This window comes from Phycodurus eques, chromosome 2 (genome assembly GCF_024500275.1).
Source record: "Phycodurus eques isolate BA_2022a chromosome 2, UOR_Pequ_1.1, whole genome shotgun sequence".
In the NCBI taxonomy this organism is placed as follows: domain Eukaryota; kingdom Metazoa; phylum Chordata; class Actinopteri; order Syngnathiformes; family Syngnathidae; genus Phycodurus; species Phycodurus eques.
Genome location: NC_084526.1, coordinates 19,016,237 through 19,027,850, shown reverse-complemented (window position 1 = coordinate 19,027,850; position 11,614 = coordinate 19,016,237). Strand labels below are relative to the sequence as shown.

Genomic DNA, 11,614 nt, shown 5'->3' with positions numbered 1-11,614 from the left:
ACTTATATTTAAATAAAAAAATCAGTGAATAGGCTGTTTTTTTTTTTATTTTATTATAAAATATTACGAGCATCCATCTAGCTTCTACATTGCTTATCCTCATTCGGGTCGTGCACGAGCTGCAAGAGCCACCCAAGCCGACTTTGACTTGCCAGCCAATCCGCAGGCAAAATTTTACTTTTTTTTTTTTTTTTTGTAACGTAAATGATCAATTTATGTGAAATGACACTAAATAATAAAAGGCACACGAACACAAACACTGAGTGCTGCTTTTGGAAAACTGATGTATTTGATTATTATTCGAGTAAAGAATTACAGTATCTTAAGAGTTTTTGTTAGTAGGTATTAAAGTGTAGAGAAACTGGACCCATTAAAGATCTTCCACCTTTCCGAGAAAGTGCATGTAACAGTCCGAAAGGTTTGTCAAACCCAATATAATATTTATATTTATATATAAAAAACAAAACAAAAAAAACAACAACACTATCCATCCTTTTTGTGTGTCACCTGGCCACTGGACTTCTTGACATGTATGTACATCATCATCTATTTGGGGGACTTGAACACATCACGTTAGCAGCACTGTGGAGAACGATTGGCTGTCTCAGTTCCAAATATTGGGGGGAATGGAGGAGTATGGAAGTAAACAATCATGGAAAGTAGCAACAAACTCTAAACGTCCATGTTTCGTCTTCCTTAAATTAAATAAAATGTGGGGGTGGAGGAAAAGTGGTAGGGGGTCTGTGAACACACATCAGACCAACTACAAGATCAGTGTACATTATTTACAGCGTTTTTGGATCTTACAGGCAGACGTCATAGCTATGTAACACTACAAGGGGGATACGGAAATAACTTAATGCCAAGTTCAGAATTTCTATCACACATCGTCTTGAGAAGAAGCACACACACACGCACACACACACACAAACGCACACACATCTGGTCTAACTGTTATAATGCTTCCACTGCGTCTCAAGCATGGTTATAGCCACTAATAAATAAGCTCCCGGGAACTATAACATGTACATTGTACAAAAAAAAAAAAACTACAATAGACTTGTCTTCACAGTTCTGGGTGTGTCTCTGTGTGTCTAATTTGTGACAATTTCTTTATTGTCCTCCATGAATCGCGTGAACCTGAAGTGGGCGCCGTTCTCCGCGCCGGCCATCCGCTCCAGGCCGGCCAGGGCGGCGTTGGGTTCGGCGCTGTGGAGTTTGTCCAGGCTGCCCGTCAGACCGCCAACGGGCGAGCTTCCGCCGTTACCCACGCCTGCGCCCGACATAGGCGGCAGGCCGCCGCCCTGGATGACGGAGATCTCGTTGGCCTTCATGGCCAGGCCGCTGGAGAAGGCAGCGGCGTACTGATTCCAGAAACTGGCCGGGTCACCGGCACCAGCCCGCGACACTGCCGCTGGGTCCTTCTGGAAGATCTCCGGGAACTTGATGGGGTTGGCGCCAAGGAAGGCCATGGGGCCGTCCACAGAGAGCCGGCGCCCACGTCGGGCAGGGGCGCTGTTCCACATGTGGGTGCCCATGTGGACCTGCAAAGAACAACCGCGGAAACAAATTAAGAATAAAATGTGGCCCCATATATGAAAATATAACCTGTCAAACTGACCCCCTATACTAAAAAAGCTACCAAAAATATTTTTTTAAATTAACCCAGTTATAATAATCAAGCAAACAAAACATATTTAAAATAAACTCTGCTGTTATGTTGCAGGTGTCCCGGTTTAAAAAAAAAAAAAAAGATATTTTAACAATCAACCCATCTCTTTATTTATGGGTAAAATTTATCAAATGAAACAAAAAATTATAGATAAAAAATAGCAAAAAATCTGGAAAAAAGTATTTTTTTCTTGTCATTATATAAATAGTATGTATATTTTTGCAAACAAACCACCCAATATTTTTCAAATTATATCTTAATTTGCAATCAACCCCCTATTAAGTAGAGTGCTGTTCCACATGTGTGCCCATGTGGACCTAGACAGAGGCAGAGGAGGGAAGATCAGGAATGCAAATGAGAGATGATGCAATGGAAAAAATAACAACAATGATACCGCACTGCACATTAAAATAGCTTGACACCCTGGATGGAGTGAGCTGGTTTGCTTTGTGGTGGTAAACATCTTATTTGGGGGAGGCTGCTTGGTCTGATCCCTAATATGCTGGTCTCACGCGGGACTTGGAGGGCTGAGCGGTAAAAATTACACTGTCCGCTTTTATTGCGGGTGTGGCATCATCAAGTCTCTCAACTAGCAACGATAAAGTTAACTCTGTTGTTGGGGGGGGGGGGAAAAAACATTTGGAGCAAATTTTAAACATCTGACCATTCTTTTACGTTTGTTCCTTTGCTATACCAGAAATGTTCATGGGTGAGTGTGACTTGCTGTACGTTTAACTGTAGAAAAATACATTTAAAAAAGAAAAGCAAAAATGAACACACTTCAACACCATGACTACAGTAAGTGTGAATAATTAGGGCATAATTTCGCCATTTGTGGCAACAACTTAATATGTATAGAGAGGTGTTTTCAACTTGTGGGTCAATGTGTGTGTGTGTGTGAGAGAGAGAAAGAGAGAGATTAATAAATGTCAAATTTATACATTTTCTTGTTTTGCAAATATGGTACACTCATTCACGCATTCTTTTTTTTTTTTCTCCCATCACAGACATGCCTGCCTGCACGCACACACGCCTTCCAGTATTTCACTCTTATTTAACACACAAAGTTGCGTGCATGGGCATTTCTTCTCCAAAAATCATTGGGCAAATGTGACAAAAAAACAACAACAAGCAAGTGAGGCGTGGAGTTGCACTAAATATTGACTGAATAGTAACGGTTTAGTAGTGTGCTCTGTTGGTGTTTGTTTAGGATGACTAAACACACAGATGGTCCGATTGACCCACAAACATTCCTGGTGTAGGAAAGAAACAAACATAAGTGCGTTAAACATATAAGCGTTCCTAATTCCCCATCAGTGATTTAGGTTGAACACCGTATACAAGATTAATTCCTTCATTCTTCCCCCTATCATTACGAGTCATTTTCCAATTGAGGGAGCTAAATTATTTTAAAGCAGACAGGAAAGCGATGTCCCTATTTTATGTTTTATCCACTGTGCTCTTACTTTTTCTTTTATTGAAAAAAGGGACATTGCTCAAATTGTGGATACATCTGGCAACCTCATTGGTGCCCCACAGACTCGTCTTATGGCTATTTTTGACAAAGCAGGTCCTCAAAAAGGCCAATGCCATAGTGGACTGTGGAATCCTCTTCACCACTACTTTAAGGTCCTTGCCTCAGGCCAAAGATTTAGAATCCCCTTATGTAGGACAAACAGGAGAGCAATAAAATTGATAAATGTGTACAGTACTACTAAACTATAACCGGAGCAATAGCCTGTGTCTTTCTTTTTTTTTTTTTTTTTTATCTGGCAACTATAGCTTGTCTGTATGGTGTAGATTTTCTGAAATTGTCTTGACTGTTTTACATTGCATTAACTGTTTATAAATTTGAATGGATTACAAGCATATGAAAGGGGTAACACTGTTTGGTTTTATTTATTTATTTAATGATGTGGTCTCTCCATAACATGGATCTTCACCTACAGCGGGTGCTTTTGTAACGTATCTTCCCCGCGATAAACAATTCACATTATTCTTGAACTGAACTTCTCTTTTATAAATTTTGTAAGCGTACCTTGAGGTTTCCTTTGGTGGTGAACGCACGGCCGCAGATGCTGCAGGCGAAGGGCTTCTCGCCAGTGTGCGTGCGCTCGTGGATCTGCAGGGCGCTCGATGAGGAGAAACACTTGCCGCAGGTGTTACAGAAGTGCTGCTTCGGCGTCCGGCGAGGCGGTGCGGCTGACAGCACTGGTGAGGTGGAAGCGGACGGCGTGACCATGCCAGCAGTGGTTGCTGCGGAAACGGCAGCGGAGGAGGCGCAGGGGTCCTTGCTCTCCGGGTGGAGGCCGAGCAGGAAACCGTTGACCTCTGGCTTTCCGAGCGAGCAGACGGATAGCAGGGAGGGCGTGGGGCTGGAGGACAGGCTGGTGTTGGAGGGCTCGAAGAGCTGCGAGGGCAGGTCTCGCATCTGATGGGTAAGCATGTGCTGCTTGAGGTTGCCCTTGGTAGAGAACCCCCGATTGCAGGCCGTACAAATGAACGGTCGCTCTTTGGTATGGCTTCGGTAGTGGATGTCCAAGGCACTCTGACACGCAAATGTTTTTCCACAGATGTCGCAAGACGTGTTCTTGGCTACGCTACGCTCGCGGAAGGGGAAAATCATGCCCAGGGGGTCCTTGGATGGGTTGACAGACGTCAGGTCCAGGGCTCCAATGTTGGAGGGGTGAGGGTGGAGGAGGGCTGTGTGCTCCATGGAGAATGCCCTCTGTTGCCTTTCTTCCAAGCCTGGGGATTTGCGGGGCTGCTGTGGAATGCCTGCAGGGGATGGCGCCTGCATGGAGGAGGTAGATTCAGACACAGCTGGACTCCCAGCACTTTGGCTTTCGACATCCCCGCCGAGAGATGAGGAGTCGTTGGTGAGACAATCCCCCTCTGTTAAGCCATTAGACAGAGCCTTGAGTTCTCGCAGCTCCTCCGTGTCCAGACCTTGGACATTCTCTCGTCCCTCCAGGTCGAGCGCAATCGGGGAGTCGCACAGGCTGTCGTGGGAAGCGTCCGCTGACCTGGGTGTGTCTGGCATGCTGCTGTCAGGACCCTCCTCCATCCCCTCCATGTTGTCATCTGAGAAGTTGTCCAGGTCGTCAAAGTTTCTCTCATCGAACGAGCCAGTGTCAGAGACCATGGATTCAGGATAATTCTCAGGCAAAGGGTTGTTGGGGATCTGTCCGCCCATGTGCATGCGGATATGCTGCTGTAGCACCACGGCGTTGGTGAATTTCTTCTGACATATCGGGCATGAGTGCTGAACTCGAAGTGGAGGCATGGCCCTGTGGACGCTGTAGTGGGTCTTGAGGTTCCCCTTGGTAGTGAAGGCTCTGCCGCAAATCTTGCACTTGAAGGGTCTCTCCCCCGTGTGAGTACGATAGTGCATCTTCAGCGCACTCTGACAACTCAGCACTCGGTGGCAGATGACGCACTCGTTGGGGTCTGTCACCTTCCTGTCGATGTTCTCCACAAGCTGCTGCAGCTTGGAGGTCTCTGAACCGTGGAGGGGATCCAGGATACCTCCAAAGGGGAATTTCGCCTTGAACTGGTCCGACATGAGAGGCATGAGCGGGTTGGTCAACATGGGCGGGCTGTTGGACGTGGTGTACTCGGTGGTGCTCTCGGCAGCTGAGCTGACACTGGTCACAAAGCCTGAGGAATGGCTGCCTTCTTCAGTTTTACCGTTTGAGGTAGGCAGAGTTGCACTTTCGCCATCTTCAGATGCTCTGCTACTTTTTGCTGAAGGCTCAGAAGCACCTGAGTCACTTGTCGTGGAAGGAACTGGAAGGTTGGTTATGGCTATAGAGTGATCTTCCTTTTTGACAAAATGGGGGAGGCTGGGCATAGTCGGCGGCAGCAGCATGCCGACTGAGGAAGTCAGGGTGGGCAAGACTGGCTTGCTATCCAGCCAGCTGGTGACCGGCTTCTCTGGGGGCATGGACATTCCGTAGGGAATGCCGGTGCTCGTTGGGATGTTGTCCAAATGCTCAGGAACAGGGTACGGGTTCATCTGGATGTGCGGGTACTTTTCTTTATGACGCTGGAAGTGCACCTTCAGGTTGCCACGGGTGGAGAAGCGGTTGCCACAGATGTTGCACTTGTAGGGCCTCTCGCCGGTGTGGGAGCGTAGGTGGATCTGCAAGGCACTGTCGCTACCGAACACCTTGCCACAAAACCTGCACTTATGCTTGAAGAACGCCTCTTCTGAGCTGCTCTTGGTCTCGAACGATGCGACATTGGGCACCTTGCCTTTCCTCTGCTGCACCAGAGTTGCCAGAGAGTTGAGGTCCTCAACGGTGGTCCCGACGCTCGGAAGCGAACTGGAGAACATGGGGTTTCCTGGCGGGGGCTGAGGTAGAAGGGGATTCACTGCTGAGCTTAGCAAGCTACCAATTCCGAACGCCGGCGTGGAGGACTTTGCCAGTGGGGTGTTAGTGATGTGGCATGGCCTCTTCTCAGGGAGATGGGCATTGCCTGTCGACGGCCCCAGGGTGATAATGCTTTGAGATGGCTCACTGATGCTTGGGTTGGACTGAGGTAGCTGTGCCGCAGCAGCGAGCTGCTTTAGGCTGCTAATACTGGCTGACTGACTAGCCAGGTTTTGTGCGAGGCCTGCGGCTGCGGCCAGCTGTTGCGAGAGATGGGAGCTCAGGGTGGCCAGTGGGCTGGCGGCGATGGGCCCCATAGCACCCGGAGCTGAGGTCGGGGGCACCTGCATTTCAGGGGACTGGGAGGCCAGACGCAGTATTTGGTGACGGATCTGCTCTATGAGCTGCAGCTGGTGGATCTGCTGCTGCTGGAGGGCAAGGAGCTGCTCCATCAGGGTAGGCACCGCCACCCGGGGCCCCCCGGAGGTACGTGCCTCCTGGGAGAACTGGGCCACAGCCACTTTGGTGCTCTGCAGGTTTTCGATGATGACGTTGCTGTTGATCATGGACAAGTTTCCCAGCTCGGCCAGGTTGCCGAGCTGAGGAAGAGGGGCAGAAATAGCGGATGTACCCACAGCAGGCCCGGCGGTGCCCTTGCCACTTAGGTTGCCTACCACATTGCTCGGGCTCCCACTCTCCACAAGGCTGCCTTCCTCTTCGTGACCACTGCTCATGCCTGAAACATCCACATCCATGGATTCGTCTTTTTCCAGCGCGCTGGGCTCAGAAAGGTTGCCATACTCCGTCTGATCAGTGTTATTAGCAGTGTCATTCATCTGGTCGTTGGGATTAAGGGGAGGGGACCCGGGCGAGAGGGTTCCAGCGGGGGAGGCAGGACTTTCATTCACAATCAGGACTAGCTGATTCTTCGTGCAATTCTTTTGGTGCTCCTCGAGCTCGCAGAGTTCAAAGAACTCGGCACAACATCTGTTGCAGACGCGGGCGTCGGACTCCTTGCACGGGGGGTCCTCAGAGCAAAGTTCTGTGTCCCCTGCAAAAAAAGGAGGAAACAGAGGATTAGTGATTAGAAATGTTTTGCAGCCGAAGAGGCGGCTTTATCTCTTAAAGTTCCATTGTTGCTAATCTTAAATTAATCAGTTTTACACTTATCCCCTTGATGTGTTCACAAAAAAAAACAAAAAAACAACAACGATCAAAAAAGCAACAATAAGCAAGGAGGAACGAGAAAGAGGGCCAGATTCAGTGCAATTGCCTCTGAAACAAGAGGGGATACAAAATCAATGAGAACTACTCACATATTGCTTAAAAGTGATCTTTGAAGATGTACATCAGGCCAAAGCAAAGGTAATCATTTTCTTCAGATAACCCATCAAAAATATAGAACAGAGTGAAGCAAGGACACAGCTAGGACACTTTAATGAAATTTCATAGAAACTCATTGATTTCCTATACAGCTCTTCAAAGTCTGCTTGTCCACTCAGCGCAAACCAAGCATTGGATGGACTTATTAGACTTTCAATTCGCTGTCAACTTTGCTCATTTTCAGCCCTCAGCCGCCATCTCGAAGAAGGTTATCGTCACGGCTAAACTCATTTGAGAAGATCGAGGCCATACAAGGAAAAAAACAAAGAACGGGGGAGAATACCAACACACAGGGTATAGTAATGCTGTTAAATAGTCTGAGGGGCTATGATTAAATTACCTGGACCGGTAATAAATGTTGTTTGACAAATCACAAGACGTGCGTCACATGGAGGGTGATCAATCTCCAGCAAAATGACTGATTAGAGATGAAAAAAGGATCTTAAAACACAAAGTCTGAGATAGGTCAATTAATCTTTTAGTTTCGGAGACTCAGTTCACATTCGTTGCCATCGTTTGTCAATTCTCTGTATTTAACATACAAGTTGATTTACAAATTGCATTTTTCTATGAATCCCTTTCATTGTGACTGCACCCCCCCCCACCCCCCCACCCCTGCAACCCACCCTCCTCCTACCCATTCTAGAGACTTTCATAAGGGCCAAGAATTCAGTTGCAAATGAAACCCGGCAGAAGTGCACCCCCCCTGCCCCACAGTGAGACAGGATGCCTCCCCATTGTTCACGCAGCATGGGAGCGGCGGGGATGGTCGGCCGGCCGGTTGGTCGGGATCCGGCCCCGAGCTCATCCCCGGGGCCAGGTCCCACTCCGAAGCACACTCAAAAGGGATTATATCTTCCCTCGGTGTTCTTCCGCGCCGCCAGGCGACAGATAACTGCAAAGTTGCCATGACAGTAAACCCCCTGGACCTCACACTGGCCAACTATGCAAACACACACCCTAACTTTTCATGGCAAATCTCCCACTTTTAAAAAGAGCACACAGAGCTTTGCTTGCAAGTTAATTTTGGGAGGAGAAAAAAAAGAAAAAGTGCCACATAAATACGAAAAACATCCAAAAATGTGCATGGCATTTCAAGAAGTTGCAGAAAAACAAGCACATGAAGTGTGTATGTAGGAAAAAGACTGGAATACTGTACATGTTTAAAGTAAATTCACCTTTTCCCTACCAATAATTAAAATGGAGTCGCTGCATGTTTTTACATTTATTCCACATTCATTTTCAGTACAATTGTGTCAAAATTGAATGCAAATGTAATTTTGTTAATGACATAAAAACATAACATAAAAAGTATGACGTTAAAGGTAATAAGATTTTCGTTCCAACTCGGTTTCTGATCTTTTTAATCTCTTTCATATTTTTAAACAAGTTATAAAAAGTTACAAGTACTAAAAAAAGATGTAATTATTACATTATAGTGTAAATACATTCCATTTTTAAATATATTCATAAAAAAGATGAATACAAACACTTGATTCAAAGAATTGATTCAACAAACCCTGCTTTACATTTTACAAAATTAAAGACGATGTTTATACTTTCCGTCAATGGACCCTGCTAGATGGCAACTTTGCAATACATTTAAATAAAATAAGAATTGAGCAAAAACAGAGGGAACATTTTAGTCACATTAATAACCTTGTGTTTTCTGTTATCTTTTAAAAGCCGGTTAGTTTTAATCTACACTTTGTGTCCAAAGTGTGCTACTTTACTTCAGTAAACAAACAAAGCTTTGTGCCAAACTGTTAAGACAAAAATAAAAAACAATCCTGGAGCACAGGACATAGCGCAGATGCTAGCATTAGGCTTAATTCCCAAAATAGCAGGGATTAAGTTCGAATTAAAATTAAGAATCAAGACAAAGCTGCTGTGAGGAGGATGCACCGCTACATATGAATCATAGTCAAGAAGGCCTCAAAACAAGAAGAAGTGAAGATTTTAAACAGGCGAAATCCTACATTGTATAATTTTAGGGGCAGGTTGGGAGCTTCACATCGTACTCAACACCAAAAGGGGGTCCGGCAAAAAACACCACGGTCCAGTCTGGCCATGCAGGGGGACACTGGCAGAGTTGTGGTCCAGTGTCATGCTTAAGGCAAATGGAGGAAGGGAGGCTATGGACAATCACCCCCAACCAAATGACAAACAGTCTCTTGTTTGCAGGGGCACACAAAAAAAAAAAAAAAAAAAAAAAAAAAAAAAAAAAAAAAAGAGAGAGAGAGAATGGGGGGGGGGGTCAGAGTGTGTTTCAGGGGGAGGGGGGTAGCCAATTTCCCCCCTGGGGAGCAACTCTGATAGGGGCTAAATATTGATAAGGGCCTCACTTAACCGCTTAATAGAAGAGGAAAAAAACTGTCAAGGCCTGGTTTTGGCCGCCTGCGGTTTGGACTAGTCGGGTCAATGGTGACGAGAAGTGGATCTCACTGGGCCCTGAACCCTGGTTGCCCCTCACATAGGGGACACTGGCAAAGGTTAAAACAGCACAGCGCGCCACACACACACACACTCACACACACACACACACACACAAACAGACACACACACACACACACACACACACTTTTTAAAAAAATCTCTACCCTCATTCTCTTGAAAAAACTTTTTAAATAACTTAATAGCAAAGCTATTTCTTAAAGTGGCATTATGTTGAACCCAAGTGACATTTTGCACGTTACAGAGACTCAAATAAGTCCAAAAGCACAGAAGCATATAATAATGCAACAATAAGTAGCTTAGTTTAAGGAGAATAATACAAAATATTATTACAACGTGAATATACACTTAAAGCAACTCCAGAAACGTGACATTAATCGATTTTTCTTCATAATCACTTTAAAATCTACACAATTTTCACATGAATATATTTTTTACATTTACCTTACAGATGATATTTTAACGACATAAATGTTTAGTAAATCCGTCATAAAATTTCATTTTAAAAAGTCTGTCAACAAACATTGCTTTTGCACAACTCCCTTCACTTTAAACACACAATTTATCTTAGCTTGCATTCAAAAAGTATGACAAATTACAACCTTTTAAAATGTACATGATTAGATTAACAGTAAAAGACTTAAAGGATGGAAATATTCATAACATTTTTTTGTGACCGTGAATGCAGCATTTGACACGTTTATTTCCCGACGATGTCGTAAATTACGCTTCAGTAAAATCACATTGTTTTCGTATTTTTTTGTTTTTTTCCCCCCAACAATAAGTGGTTTTAGTTCAGTCAAGCACAATTTATTAACTATGTCTGAGCGTGTGTGTGTGTTTGTGACTCACGATGAGTAAAACTTTTGAAAGGACGATGAGCAAACTGGCTTGTTATGTTAATTAGCACGAATACGAGGGACAACGTTTGGTTTTGCCCAACTTTAAGCCTACAAAGGGCACACTTTTTTTAAGCGGGTGTCAGGTCGGCCACGGTGGTCCGAGCCGGTTGAAAGCGGGTTCGTTTTGAAAACCGAACAAATTATAAATAAAGTTTTGAAACACACCGGTGAAGTAGCACTAATTTAAGTTAAAAAAAAAAAAAAAGGGTAAATGATTGAAATAATTAATGTACTGTAATAGGACTGGCGATGTGGCGCGCGAGTGTGTGTGTCTTTGTTAAAAGGAGAAAAAAAGTATTAAAATTGAAAAGTGGCAGTTTTCAAGTGGGAGGGAAGGTGGTGGGAAGGAGGAAGTGGGGCCGGTGGGACTCACCATTGTGGCCGGCTCCGGGCAGCAGAGGGTCGGACTGAAAGTGTTGCGGCTTGGCTTGTTTCCTCCGCGACATTCTGGCTGGTACATGGGGCAAACACCAAGCGGAGAAGAGGCGAAGAAGACCAAAAAAAAAAAAAGAATTAAAAAAAAAAAAAAAAAAAAAAAATTATGAAACGAGGGGCCCCTCAAAATTTCACTCGCATCGAGCCCATCCAAGGCGCATGTGCCACGTTATGATTATCAATAATGCCTCGCGATTAATCATACGGCAGGCATGGAGGGAGGGAGGGAGGTGGACGAGGAGGGGCTGGGGAGGCAGGAGGGGGGGCAGGGGCTTCTTTCAAACGCACCTCGCCAGCCCCCCTCCTATTCAAATCAAGTCTCTTTAATCAATTAGCTCCTGATTTGCTTTGCTGGAAGGAAGGGACGGTGGGGGTCTTCTTCGTCTCCTCGT

General features: G+C 45.4%; 1 protein-coding gene across 1 annotated transcript; it reads right to left on the bottom strand.

Annotated features, from left to right (window-relative positions):
* Positions 1-203: 203 nt before the first annotated feature.
* On the bottom strand, positions 204-11,345 carry sall1a (spalt-like transcription factor 1a). Its single transcript, XM_061668954.1, has 3 exons — positions 11,161-11,345; positions 3,711-7,099; positions 204-1,544 (listed from the first exon to the last, which is right to left on the bottom strand). Exons 1-3 carry the CDS (start codon positions 11,231-11,233, stop codon positions 1,095-1,097), a joined length of 3,912 nt encoding a protein of 1,303 aa, XP_061524938.1. The 5' UTR covers positions 11,234-11,345; the 3' UTR covers positions 204-1,094.
* Positions 11,346-11,614: the final 269 nt, after the last annotated feature.

What these genes read in the sequence shown, in the direction of transcription:
- sall1a (XM_061668954.1), bottom strand. Translation starts at nt 11,233, where the DNA reads ATGTCGCGGAGGAAACAAGCCAAGCCGCAACACTTTCAGTCCGACCCT. An exon ending in GCCCGGAGCCGGCCACAATG is followed by an intron (nt 7,100 to 11,160) that starts GTGAGTCCCACC and finishes CTTTTTTTGCAG; the next exon opens with GGGACACAGAACTTTGCTCT. An exon ending in CCACCAAAGGAAACCTCAAG is followed by an intron (nt 1,545 to 3,710) that starts GTACGCTTACAA and finishes TGTTCTTTGCAG; the next exon opens with GTCCACATGGGCACCCACAT.